At 38.8% G+C, this 11,836-nt stretch overlaps 3 protein-coding genes across 3 annotated transcripts in view; all 3 read left to right on the top strand.

Annotated features, from left to right (window-relative positions):
* The first annotated feature begins 38 nt into the window (after positions 1–38).
* Positions 39–1,147, top strand: LOC130628645 (uncharacterized). The gene is made up of 2 exons (XM_057441626.1): positions 39–681; positions 744–1,147. The coding sequence occupies exons 1-2, from the start codon at positions 39–41 to the stop codon at positions 1,145–1,147; spliced, it is 1,047 nt and encodes a 348-aa protein (XP_057297609.1).
* Positions 1,148–5,716: 4,569 nt separating this feature from the next.
* LOC130628644 (uncharacterized) lies at positions 5,717–6,412 on the top strand. Its single transcript, XM_057441625.1, has one exon. The coding sequence runs from the start codon at positions 5,717–5,719 to the stop codon at positions 6,410–6,412; it is 696 nt and encodes a 231-aa protein (XP_057297608.1).
* Positions 6,413–6,440: 28 nt separating this feature from the next.
* The window catches only part of LOC130628983 (HBS1-like protein), a 29,145-nt gene continuing 23,749 nt past the window's right edge, over positions 6,441–11,836 (top strand). The window contains exon 1 of the mRNA XM_057442060.1: positions 6,441–6,444. The gene's annotated coding sequence lies outside the window, so the exon portion shown is untranslated. The remainder of the gene's footprint in view (positions 6,445–11,836) is intronic.

Raw genomic sequence — 11,836 nt, 5'->3', positions numbered from 1 at the left:
AAAACCTTTTGGGAAACCTTTTGAAAAGTGAGAATTTAATGGACAAGCCTGGAACAATATTTAATGTAGATGAATCGGGGATGAATTTAGAGTTGAGGAAGGGAAAGGTTGTCATTGATCGAAGCCAGAAGCATGCGTATTCGCAAGGTGAAGGGTCGCGGGAACACGTCACTGTTAATTGCTGTGTTTCTCCAGGCAGACTGATGGTTCCACCTTTCATTATTTATGAGAAGTCTTTTCCAAGCGGAAACTACTCTGCCAATGGCCCCACTGATGCTCTATATGGCAAATCCAACAATGGATATATGGACGAAGACCCGTTCTTCAAGTGGTTTACTCGTTTATTTGTTCCAAAAACTAAACACGTGGGGAAAAGAATCTTGATAATTGATGGCCACGGATCCCACATCAACCTCAATTTGATAGATGCTGCTAGGGAGAACCAAGTTATCTTGTATTGCCTCCCCCCTCACACAACTCATGTGCTTCAGCCATTGGATGTTGGATTGTATAGTCCACTCAAGACATACTTCAGCAGAATTACTGACAAGATTCAGATTGCAAGGTTGGGCATCAGGAGAAATGTTACGATTTCCAAAACTGAATTTTCTGCTGTTTTTAAGCTGGCGTACGAGGAAACCTTTAGCTACGCTCGCATCCTTTCATCATTTCGGTCATGTGGCATATACCCATTCAACCCACTGGCCATAAATTTAAAACGTTTTATGCCATCTACTTTTAAGCCTTTGTCAACTGTACCGCCAACTGCATCGTCAACTCTACTGCCACCTGTACCGTCAATGGCATCGTCAACTCTACCGCTACCTGTACCGCCAACTGCATGTCAACTCTACCGCCACCTTTATCGTCAATTGCTTCGTCAACTTTTCCGCCACCTGTACCGTCAATTGCATCGTCAACTCTACCGCCAACTGCATCATCAAATGTACCATCAACATCGTTGTCACCAACAGCTGCATCTTTCCCAGGAACTTTCAACTATCTTCCTGGTGGATCGATTTCTCTAATGCCATCAACATCAACAAATAACCGATTACCTGCTGCTTTCAAAGATATGGACCCAAACATAATCGATCTGTTTATCACGCCAATTCTGGAGCCTGAAAAAAAAAGAAAAGAACAGTAGAATTGTCACTAAAGACGCTAAATGCAGTTGTTGGATGCACGATGTTTGCGAAGGTGTGTCCATAAAAAAATTACCAGAGAGTGAGGATTATATTTGTAAAGCTTGTTCTTTTTAAAACATAAAAGTGTTAAAGTAAAATTTTTTTGTCATTTATCTTTGCTCCAATTAACTATCAACTATCTAATATACCATTGCTTGTATCGTAAGCTTATCCTAAACTTTTGTAACCGAACTCTTAGCAAACAAACACCAAACAGGTCTAAATGTTTTTAAAACTAGATTGGTGAAAAAGAGGGTAATAGATTGTAGTAACCAAAAAAAATCTGAAATTTTGTATTTTTCGCACGAAAATTCTCATTACTTCAGGAGTTGATTAAATAATGATAGCTATCAATAAGAATGTTTTAAATGGCAGTAAAGCAGACTAAAATATGTTAAAAATATAAAATAACACTTTTTAAGTGAAATATAAGGCCTCACAATAAGAAAACATCCCTGGTGAACTTATAAGACCGTCGCGCAACTTCTCAAAAGTAGTAAAAATGCACAGTTAGCTTCATGTTGGAATATATACAGAGTCACAAATACTTTACAGGGTCGCCGTACCGTCACAGGTCGAAACAAAATCGCCAGATATGAAGTTTGGTTTGTTGAGGAGTTGTGTTTGAAGCTGGCGAACTTACCAGCCTGGCGAATTTATACGACTTGACGCTACAAACAACACGCGTCGAGATGAAACTAGGAGAATGTAATGGCTTCTACAGACAAAAATATGTCAGGAAAAAATTTGAAAAGGGGGAAAGATAATTAGATATATTATAAAGAAAGAAAAAACAAATGATGAATGAATGATGCAACAAAACAAGATAAAACACAAGCTGAGCAAGCCGGCCGTGCGCCTGAAATTGAATGGTGCTAAACTAAAAGTTTAGCACATGTTAATTGGGGTTACAGAAGGAAAGGTGTGTCTCCTTTGACTCCTAGTATAAGGCTAACCTGGTTCACTAGTGTTTTGTCATTCTGCATTATTAATTTTACAAATGTGTTGGTGACCTATGACTAATAGTCAACACTATATTAATTTAACCAAAACATTAAACTGCCTTAAGCTTGTTACTTAAGGTCATAGATCCATACCACAAGCAGGGGGGTATAAATATGGAGTAGAACACAGTAAGCCTCTTGCTCTTGAACAGTTCAGACGTTTTGCAGGCAGAACACATTTAGAAAGTGGCTGCTTTTTAACATTGGTGTGAAATTGCTCAATTCAAATAATACTCAATGGCATCTAAAAAAGCAAAAAGCAAAGGTAAAACTCTTTTAACATACGACGAAATGATGGCTGAGCCTCATCTTAGAACTGTTGGCGAGTGGTCAGAGTTAGGCTTTGAAACTCTAACCATGATTGCGAAATCCTTTCAAATTTCAACTGAAGGCAAAACATTGCAAGATATCGCATTCCTTATTTCAAAAAAAATTCAGGAGGCAGAAAGCCTACCAGAATACAATATCGAAAACCTTGAACAGAATTGCGACGAATACGAGGCGAATTCTGCAGAAGGCGGTGAAGAAGACATCAGTTTCATATCACAGGGCTCCTCTTCAGGAACAAAGAGAAAATCTTTAAAAGCTAAATTTAAGAAGAAAAAGACTTTGGCACACGAACTTAAATCTTTTTTAAGGAATGAGATTCAAAACGAATTTAGAAAACAAAAAATATTGTCACAGCAGGAAGCTCCGACTTACCGTCCACAGTCACGTCAGCCATCTTTTCGTGTTTCCCCCCAGCGATCTCCGACAGCCGGTTTTGTGGAACACGCCAATCTTAAAGATGGCGTGTCAGTCGCAGATCGTTCAGTTGCTAGCCTCACTACTACTAATGCTTCAACTTTAGCTACTTCGGGTTTGTCTGCGGGAGTGGTAGGGTCAACTTTATCAATTTCTCTCCCTCCAGTTCCTAAGCGAATTTTGGATAAGATTAAGGGCGGTGAGTATGTAAATTTCGACTATTTATTGCCTCCATCGCTCAATGCCTCAACAACGTCCTTGTCGTCCTTGCCCATGGACGATGGAGGTGAGTACGAGATGAGGATGCGCACCGTGGATGGCACACCCACATTAGCTATGTGTAGAAAAAACATAACTAAGTCTCGCATTAAGGATTATGCTTCGTGGAGTTTGGCTTGGAGCGATTATCTTAGTTGTATGCTCCAGTTCTCACCACACTTAGCTCAGCAGTTAGTCAGATATCAGACGTACATTGCCCAATTTGCCAACCAGTATAATTTTTCATATGTATATGCCTTTGACCAACTACACAGAATACATCTGGCAAATGATACCAGCAAGAGGTGGGATGTTATTGATGACCTGCTATACAACCAGCACCTTAGAGGCGCTCCTGTGTTGCCAAAAAGGGATGCTGTTGCTTGGGGGTCATCTTCATCTACATCCTCCAGCAGGTTGAGCTATGCATGTTTTACCTGCAATGAAGTAGGGCACTTCGCTAACCAATGCCCCACTCGAAATAGGCAGTTTACGAAGGCTGATGAGCAGCAGTTTCGGAATGTCCCCCACCAGTTTCGCAGTAATTCCTAGCAACCACGGTGCATTAAATTTAATAGAGGACTCAGTTGCACATATACCCCATGCACCTACTCTCACAGGTGTTTTTCCTGTGGATCTTCAGGACACCCAGCACTCCATTGCCCACTCAGGTCCTCTAGGCCAAATACCAAATGAGTTCTTTCCTGTAATATCGCTTGTCACAACCCCGGTTAAGGTTGATGTATTAGAGAGTCTCTTGACTGGTCATCCAAACAAAACATTAGTGCGGTTTATTGTATCAGGTTTTAGATATGGATTCAAACTTGGTTTTCAGGACAATGAGTTGAAGTCATGCATAAATAACAACAAATCTTCCATACAGTATGAAACCAAAGTTGATGAGGCGATTTTGAAAGAGCTGAATAGGGGACATACGGTGGGCCCATTTGCTTCACCACCATTTAAATTACATTGTTCTCCCCTGGGTGCTGCACCAAAAAAGGATGGGACGGTGCGAGTGGTATTAGACCTTTCTTCACCACATGGACATTCAGTTAACGATGGCATTACCAAAGAGGACTATTCGGTCTCCTACTCATCATTCGACGATGCAGTTGAAATGGTTAAAAGGTTGGGTAGAAATTGTTACATGGCTAAGTTGGACATAAAGCACGCTTTTAGACTGTGCCCTGTGCATCCTAGTGATTGGCACCTATTAGGTTATAAGTGGAAGGAAAGATACTTTTTTGACGTAGTTCTTCCTTTTGGTGGGCGTTCCTCTCCTTTCATCTTTAACAACTTTGCTAATATTCTAGAGTGGATATTATTGTGGATTTATTTTGTCAAAAATCTCTTACATTATTTAGATGATTTCATCACAGCTGCCCTGTCTAAAAATATATGTCAGGCTATAGTAAAGTTGATTAAGGACGTTTTTGACTTGCTTGGTGTTCCGTTGGCTCCAGATAAGATGGTAGGCCCCTGCAAAGTAATTACATACCTGGGCATTGAAATAGACACAGTAAATTTTGTTGTTCGTCTCCCACAAGATAAGTTCACTGAATTACTATCTTCACTTCATAATTGGTTAGGGAAGAAGAAATGCACAAAGAGAGAACTGTTATCTCTCATAGGGTCTTTGTCTTTTGCATGTAAGGTTGTGAAATGTGGTCGAATGTTCTTACGACGTCTTATCGATCTCTCCACTACAGTTCGCTCCTTGCACCATCATATTTCTCTTACAACAGAGTCTCGCAAGGATATTCAATGGTGGTGTGAGTTTCTCCCCACTTGGAATGGCATCGCTATTATCCACACTGAAACATTAGACTCCTCTTCCATAAATCTTTTTACTGATGCTTCTGGAGTAGGCATAGGAGGATTTTTTTCTGGTGCATGGTTTTCAATTGCCTTAAACCTTATTCATAAGTATAGTATCACCTTCATTGAGTTATTGGCCATAGTTGTAGCAGTTTTTTCTTGGGGCGAGGCATGGAAAAACAAGCAATTAGTGTTATACACAGATAATTTGGCTATTGTTCATGTGTGGTCCTCTGGGTCGTGTCGTTGTCCAAACATCATGCATCTTGTACGTTTTTTATTTTTCTACACAGCAGAACACAATATAAACCTCCTGGTACACCACATTAAAGGCCAGCACAATACTTATGCAGATCTTTTGTCTCGATTGCAGGTACAACACTTCAAACGTCTATGCCCAGAAGCCGAAGCAGATCCAACACCAATTCCTTCATCGATACTACAACTCTTCAAAGAGATTTAAGTCATTATTTAAACTCGTCCATTTCAACAAACACCAGGGCAACATATCGGTCAGGATATCTCTCCTTTAAAATTTTTTGTGAAGCTACATCTATACCTACCTTTCCTCTGACAGAATCAATACTTCAACTGTTTGTGACATAATTGGCAAGACGCGTCAAATTTGCCACTATTAAAGTCTATCTTTGTGGGGTTCAGTACGAGAGTGTAATACGTGGCTTTGACACGAAGATAGCCCACATGGGTCGCCTGTACTATGTTTTGCGTGGCATTAGAAGATGTCATCCAAATTCTGCTTCTCAGAGACTACCAATTGCACCAGCTGATCTGCGTAAAATGATAATGTTTATAAAAAACTCTATGTTTTCCAACCACGACAAAGCAATGTGGACTTGTCTTATCTTAGTGGCATTTTTTGGCCTGTTAAGGGTGTCAGAGTATGTTTGCCCCACCACGTCCACTTTTGATACAGAAACTCACCTCACACCTGCTGACATATCCTTTTCCACGTGTGGTTCAAATGCTGTAATTAACCTTAAGTGCTCTAAAACAGATCCGTTTAGGCTAGGGTGCAAGATTCGCTTAGCAAAAATTGGAGGCTCTCTTTGTCCTTACAAAGCCATTCAAAATTACCTAGCATTCAGAGGAACCAAACTAGGGCCCTGGTTCACGTTTAGTGACGGAAAGTTTGTTACCCGGAAGTTTGTTTCTTCATTTCTTACAATAAGCTTGCCTAACAATATTAACATTAACACGCATAGTTTTCGCATTGGTGGTGCTTCGGCTGCAGCTTCCTGCGGGATACCCGATTCCGCTATTAAGATTATTGGACGCTGGAGTAGTGATTGCTACAGAAGGTATATTCACCTGTCAGACAACGCTTTGAAAGAATGGTCTACTCGCATAGCAGAGTTAAATGGACTGACAAAAATCTAGGACATTAAGTCTGTGCTTTAAGCTGAGTTTAACTTAACTTAACTGAGTATATATAGTATGTAGGTTATTACAATCCCCTAACATATACAATTTTGAGTTTCAAACGTCTGTAAGGATACTGTAAATGTTGCACTATTCTTTGTATATTTTCCAATATGACAGCAGTTTATTAGTTGCAGATATTTATTTACGATTACGTGTTGTGTTAAATCATAGTATGTAGCTAATGTCGTACTTATAGAAGACTACATATTAGTCAACTCTTGGTTTTTCAATTTGGGGAAATTTGGGGGTGCTGGGCTTCCTTCGTCAGCCGGCTTAGGTGCAGATGTCTATTTTGTCGACAGTGATAGAGTTAATTAAGTATTTTGTAAGTATAGAGCGTGTCAGTTCATGTCAGTCTGTCATAATGAGACAAACGTTTAATTGTCATTAATTGTCATGTACTGTCAAAAGTCGGTTGTCAAAATGTCAAAAGAAGCCAGTGGCCATATGGTGCAGGAAAAAGAAGCCCGTGGGCCAATCGTTACGATAAAAACCTCACCATAATAGACATGTAGTGTCACGAGTTCGTTGTCAAAATGTCTAAAAGAAGCCAGTGGCCATATGGTGCAGTAAAAAGAAGCCCGTGTGCCAACTGTTACGATAAACACTCACCATAGTAAGACATTGTGTCAAGTGTCATGAGTCCGTTGTCAAAATGTCTAAAAGAAGCCAGTGGCCATATGGTGCAGTAAAAAGAAGCCCGTGTGCCAACTGTTACGATAAACACTCACCATAATAGACATGTAGTGTCAAGATTCAAGAGTCCGTTGTCTAAAGCATGTAGTGAGAATTGTCTTGTCTGTTACAATGTCAGTAATTTATCAATTGTCTAGTCTGTTACAATGTCAGTAATTTATTTCAGTACTTAATTTTTAACGAAGCCCTAGCACCTCAACCCATACCCCAAAAATATAACTGCAAACTATTTAAGAATACATTTTCTACCACTACTTTGTGTCGTTTTCACTTCTGAACCATACCAATTAAATGGTGCTAAACTAAAAGTTTAGCACATGTTAATTGGGGTTACAGAAGGAAAGGTGTGTCTCCTTTGACTCCTAGTATAAGGCTAACCTGGTTCACTAGTGTTTTGTCATTCTGCATTATTAATTTTACAAATGTGTTGGTGACCTATGACTAATAGTCAACACTATATTAATTTAACCAAAACATTAAACTGCCTTAAGCTTGTTACTTAAGGTCATAGATCCATACCACAAGCAGGGGGGTATAAATATGGAGTAGAACACAGTAAGCCTCTTGCTCTTGAACAGTTCAGACGTTTTCCCGCCCGCCCTCCCCGATTAATGTACTAATTAGTTCTGTTTTGTTTTCTTCTATATTCGACACTAATACAACATTGGTGATGGCATGACGACAATAACGATCTGGTATACGTTATCTTTCGAGTATCTGTCGACACATAAATCCGACGTTGGTGATGGAATGAGGACAAGAACAACCTGACACAATTTCTACGTATTCATTGATGTGGATGGTGACTGGATGCGCGACGCGGCGCGCTCTGATGGTCGATGTTTGATTTAGCTTCAAGGTTTCCTTGCAGAGGGACTACGTTTCATTTGGCTGATAGACCCCACCAAGGTTTTAGTCCAGAAGCAGAATCAACCATCTCTGTGCCATTTTCTTTCTTATAATTCAACTAATTCTGGTCAGGGGTGCTGGGCTTTCTGAGTTATTCTGTTTAAGCCTAGAGTTGTATGTTCTTTACAGTGATAGGGTTAAGTAAGTTTCTTGTGTAGAGCGTGTCAGTTCATGTCAGTCTGTCATAATGAGACAAACGTTTAATTGTCATTAATTGTCATGTACTGTCAAAAGTCGGTTGTCAAAATGTCAAAAGAAGCCAGTGGCCATATGGTGCAGGAAAAAGAAGCCCGTGGGCCAATCGTTACGATAAAAACCTCACCATAATAGACATGTAGTGTCACGAGTTCGTTGTCAAAATGTCTAAAAGAAGCCAGTGGCCATATGGTGCAGTAAAAAGAAGCCCGTGTGCCAACTGTTACGATAAACACTCACCATAGTAAGACATTGTGTCAAGTGTCATGAGTCCGTTGTCAAAATGTCTAAAAGAAGCCAGTGGCCATATGGTGCAGTAAAAAGAAGCCCGTGTGCCAACTGTTACGATAAACACTCACCATAATAGACATGTAGTGTCAAGATTCAAGAGTCCGTTGTCTAAAGCATGTAGTGAGAATTGTCTTGTCTGTTACAATGTCAGTAATTTATCAATTGTCTAGTCTGTTACAATGTCAGTAATTTATTTCAGTACTTAATTTTTAACGAAGCCCTAGCACCTCAACCCATACCCCAAAAATATAACTGCAAACTATTTAAGAATACATTTTCTACCACTACTTTGTGTCGTTTTCACTTCTGAACCATACCAATTAATTCGCCATTATTATGTTGCGACATGTAAAAATAACACAAAACCAAAACACCACTGCGCTGGTTATGACTTCATTTAGCAGAGGGCAAAGTGGTCCCGACACACGACGCACAACATAAAAAAATAAAACCGCTTAACATAAAAAGTCCGACACTCGTCGACTTAACCAACCAAATGGACCCGATACATAGATAGATAGATAGATAGACATCACTATCCGACATCCTCACTACTCAAACAAATTCCCCTGTAGAGAGACCATAATCAACATAATATGGCATACTTTGGCATACATATTAACCTTAGAATACTCCCTATCGCTACATAACAATACATATTTTCCCTGTAGATAAGCCATAAGCATAACCAACGTAATGAGGCATATTAATATTGCATAATTGTAGTAATACGTTTGTTTACTACGTAACAAATATATATTTTTCCTGTGTAGATAGGCTATAACCAACGTAATATTAACCCTATAATAACTGTTTATGAGGGCAATACCGGAGGATATTGACCGATATCAAAGTTTTGCCCGAGCTTTTGTGAAGGCAATACGCGACAGAGTAAAACAAAGACTTCCTTTGAATGGTTTGCTAGAACATTATATCTTATATTTCGCGCGCGATATTTTTTGAAAGTATATTTCTAGTGATGTATGTAAGGGTCTTCCGCACCTCTGTTTGTCTACTGTAGTGAATATATCTTCCCTTTGGCTTGTTCCGCTAGGGTATCCAATATATCAATAGAGCTAAAGAACTCTCATCAAAATTTTCTTTTCAGTGACTTATGGATGGGTATCCAGCATTTCTGCTTCGTTACTGAGCAGAACAAGGTTTTCCTTTAAATTAATTTGCTCTTTTAAAGATCTAAGATTTTATTTTGCGCGGAGGTTAACTTCCAAAAATTTTATTTTTAATGATGCATGAATGTGTCTCGCATTTGCGTGCCTGCTTAGAACTTTCATACTTTACTTTTATATAAGGTGTTTTACTTCTTCATAAAATTTACCTTTTTCTGCTACATACAGATGGTTTTCTTATTCCCTTACTTGTTTATTAAGTAGAACTTATTTTTTATTTATATAGGCCTGCTATGACATTTTTATGTAGTTTTGCGCCAGGGTATTTATCCAAAATATCGTTTCTACTGGTGTATAGATGGGTATTCAACACAACTGTTGTTTACTATATAGTGTAAAAATCTTTCTTTTAGTTGGTGTGATTACAGACTTGTGATGTGTCATTTTGCAGGACGGTATTTGTCCGAAATATCGTTTTCGTTGGAATAAAATATCACTTCTAATGAAGTACGGATCGGTATAGCACATTGCTGCCCCGTCAATGTATAGTATGGCAACTTCCCTGAGATTGGTCTGTTTTAGGAGTTTTAATATGTCATTTCGCGAGAGGGTATCTGTCCAAAATATCGTTTTTATTCATGTGAGGATGGGTACAGAACACTACAACGGGTTTATTTAATAGTATAAAATCTATTATAAAATTGTCCTGCAAGAAGATTTAATATTTTTAGTTGCGCAAAATTTTGCGTTTACGTAAATATAAACCGTTGTACGGCATTATCTTCTGCTCGCCTTATTATTTACAAAGTAGAATAAATTTTCTCTTTTGACTTGTCTGCTTATCCTATTCAGCACTTTATTTAGTAGGAGAGTAATTTCCAACAATCTTTTTTTAACGATATATGTATGGGTGTGGCACCCCCTTTCTTGATTTTGAAGTAGTACTCTTTATTTGGTTTCCATTTGGATCAGTGGTGCACGATGAATGCTACGATCCCGGGTTCGAGTCCCTGGGCTGCCGAGGCAAAAGAATTCGATGAAGAACTATGTAATTTATGGATATACTTGAAATAAATCGGTTATTGTTATTATTATTATTTTTATTGTTTTTTGGTCCATTTGGTGTCGGACTTTTTTCCCCGTTCCCTCTATACGGCTAATTCGCAATGCATTATGGTAGTTGTATTCTACAGTTTTCCCTCCCAGAAGCGAGAGTTTGTAAATAAATAACAGCATTCTTTTTATTGTGGCGATAATAACAAAAAGCCGTTATTGTTTGTGATAATTTTCAAATCTCCTCAAGAAAATCATTATCTCCCTTATCCAAAACCCGTGTTATTGATGTAAACATTTAAATATTGTTAGTTAGTGAGGTTTTAGGAGTGAAAGAAGTCGAAATGGAAGTAATAAATAAGGATACAGATTTAGATATAATTTTAAGCTCTACAGATCTTGGGCCTAGCTTTTCTCAAAGCTCTTGTGTGGTACCAAGACCTGTTTTTAAAGAATTAACAAATGCCGAGAGGGACGAAGAAGTGGAGGAAAGAACACACGAAGATATAAGTCAATGGTCAACTGATCTTGCAGCTATGCCTTCGATCACCCAGGAGAAAATTCACCAATATTTAGTTCTTGGAAATAGCTGTGATAGCAAGCCGAAGGGTGCTACAAAGCATAAAATTCTTGGATACCAACTATTCAAGGAGAGCTACGTGAAGAAAGTGAGAGTTAAAAGTAATGTTATGGCTGAAAAATTAACTTTTCTTGTGAAATGTTTTGTAGCTGCTTCCATGAAAAGAGAAAAATATTCTGTTTATGTCCACCTGTGTCAAAGAAGTGGTGATATTTTGTATGCGAAATGTTTATGTAAAGCTGGAGCAGGAGGATGCTGTAAGCATGTCGCAGCAGTTCTATTTCAATTGGTTGAATACAAACAGTTGGACTTAAAAATTGTCCCTGATGACAAGACATGCACAGATTTGTTACAAAAATGGCATGTACCTGGAGAAAGTGCAAATTCTGCACCAATAAAATTTTCTGCAATGGCATTCGAGAAAGCAGACCTTACGAAAGACACAAATGAAAGTCGCAAAAGACCGTTGGTCACAGGAAATAGAAAATTTTGTTCTACACCACTGTTTGCACATGAGCCCTCAACCGA

This window comes from Hydractinia symbiolongicarpus, chromosome 15, assembly GCF_029227915.1.
Source record: "Hydractinia symbiolongicarpus strain clone_291-10 chromosome 15, HSymV2.1, whole genome shotgun sequence".
Classification (NCBI taxonomy): Eukaryota; Metazoa; Cnidaria; class Hydrozoa; order Anthoathecata; family Hydractiniidae; genus Hydractinia; species Hydractinia symbiolongicarpus.
The sequence above is the reverse complement of the archived record's forward strand: the minus strand, read 5'-3'. Positions and strand labels throughout refer to the sequence as shown.

Bases quoted from the DNA above. Each gene is read 5' to 3' on its own strand.
- LOC130628645 (XM_057441626.1), top strand. From the start codon at position 39: ATGGACAAGCCTGGAACAATATTTAATGTAGATGAATCGGGGATGAAT. The intron at 682-743 runs GCATATACCCAT...TCTACTTTTAAG, and splicing joins TTCATCATTTCGGTCATGTG to CCTTTGTCAACTGTACCGCC.
- LOC130628644 (XM_057441625.1), top strand. From the start codon at position 5,717: ATGGGTCGCCTGTACTATGTTTTGCGTGGCATTAGAAGATGTCATCCA.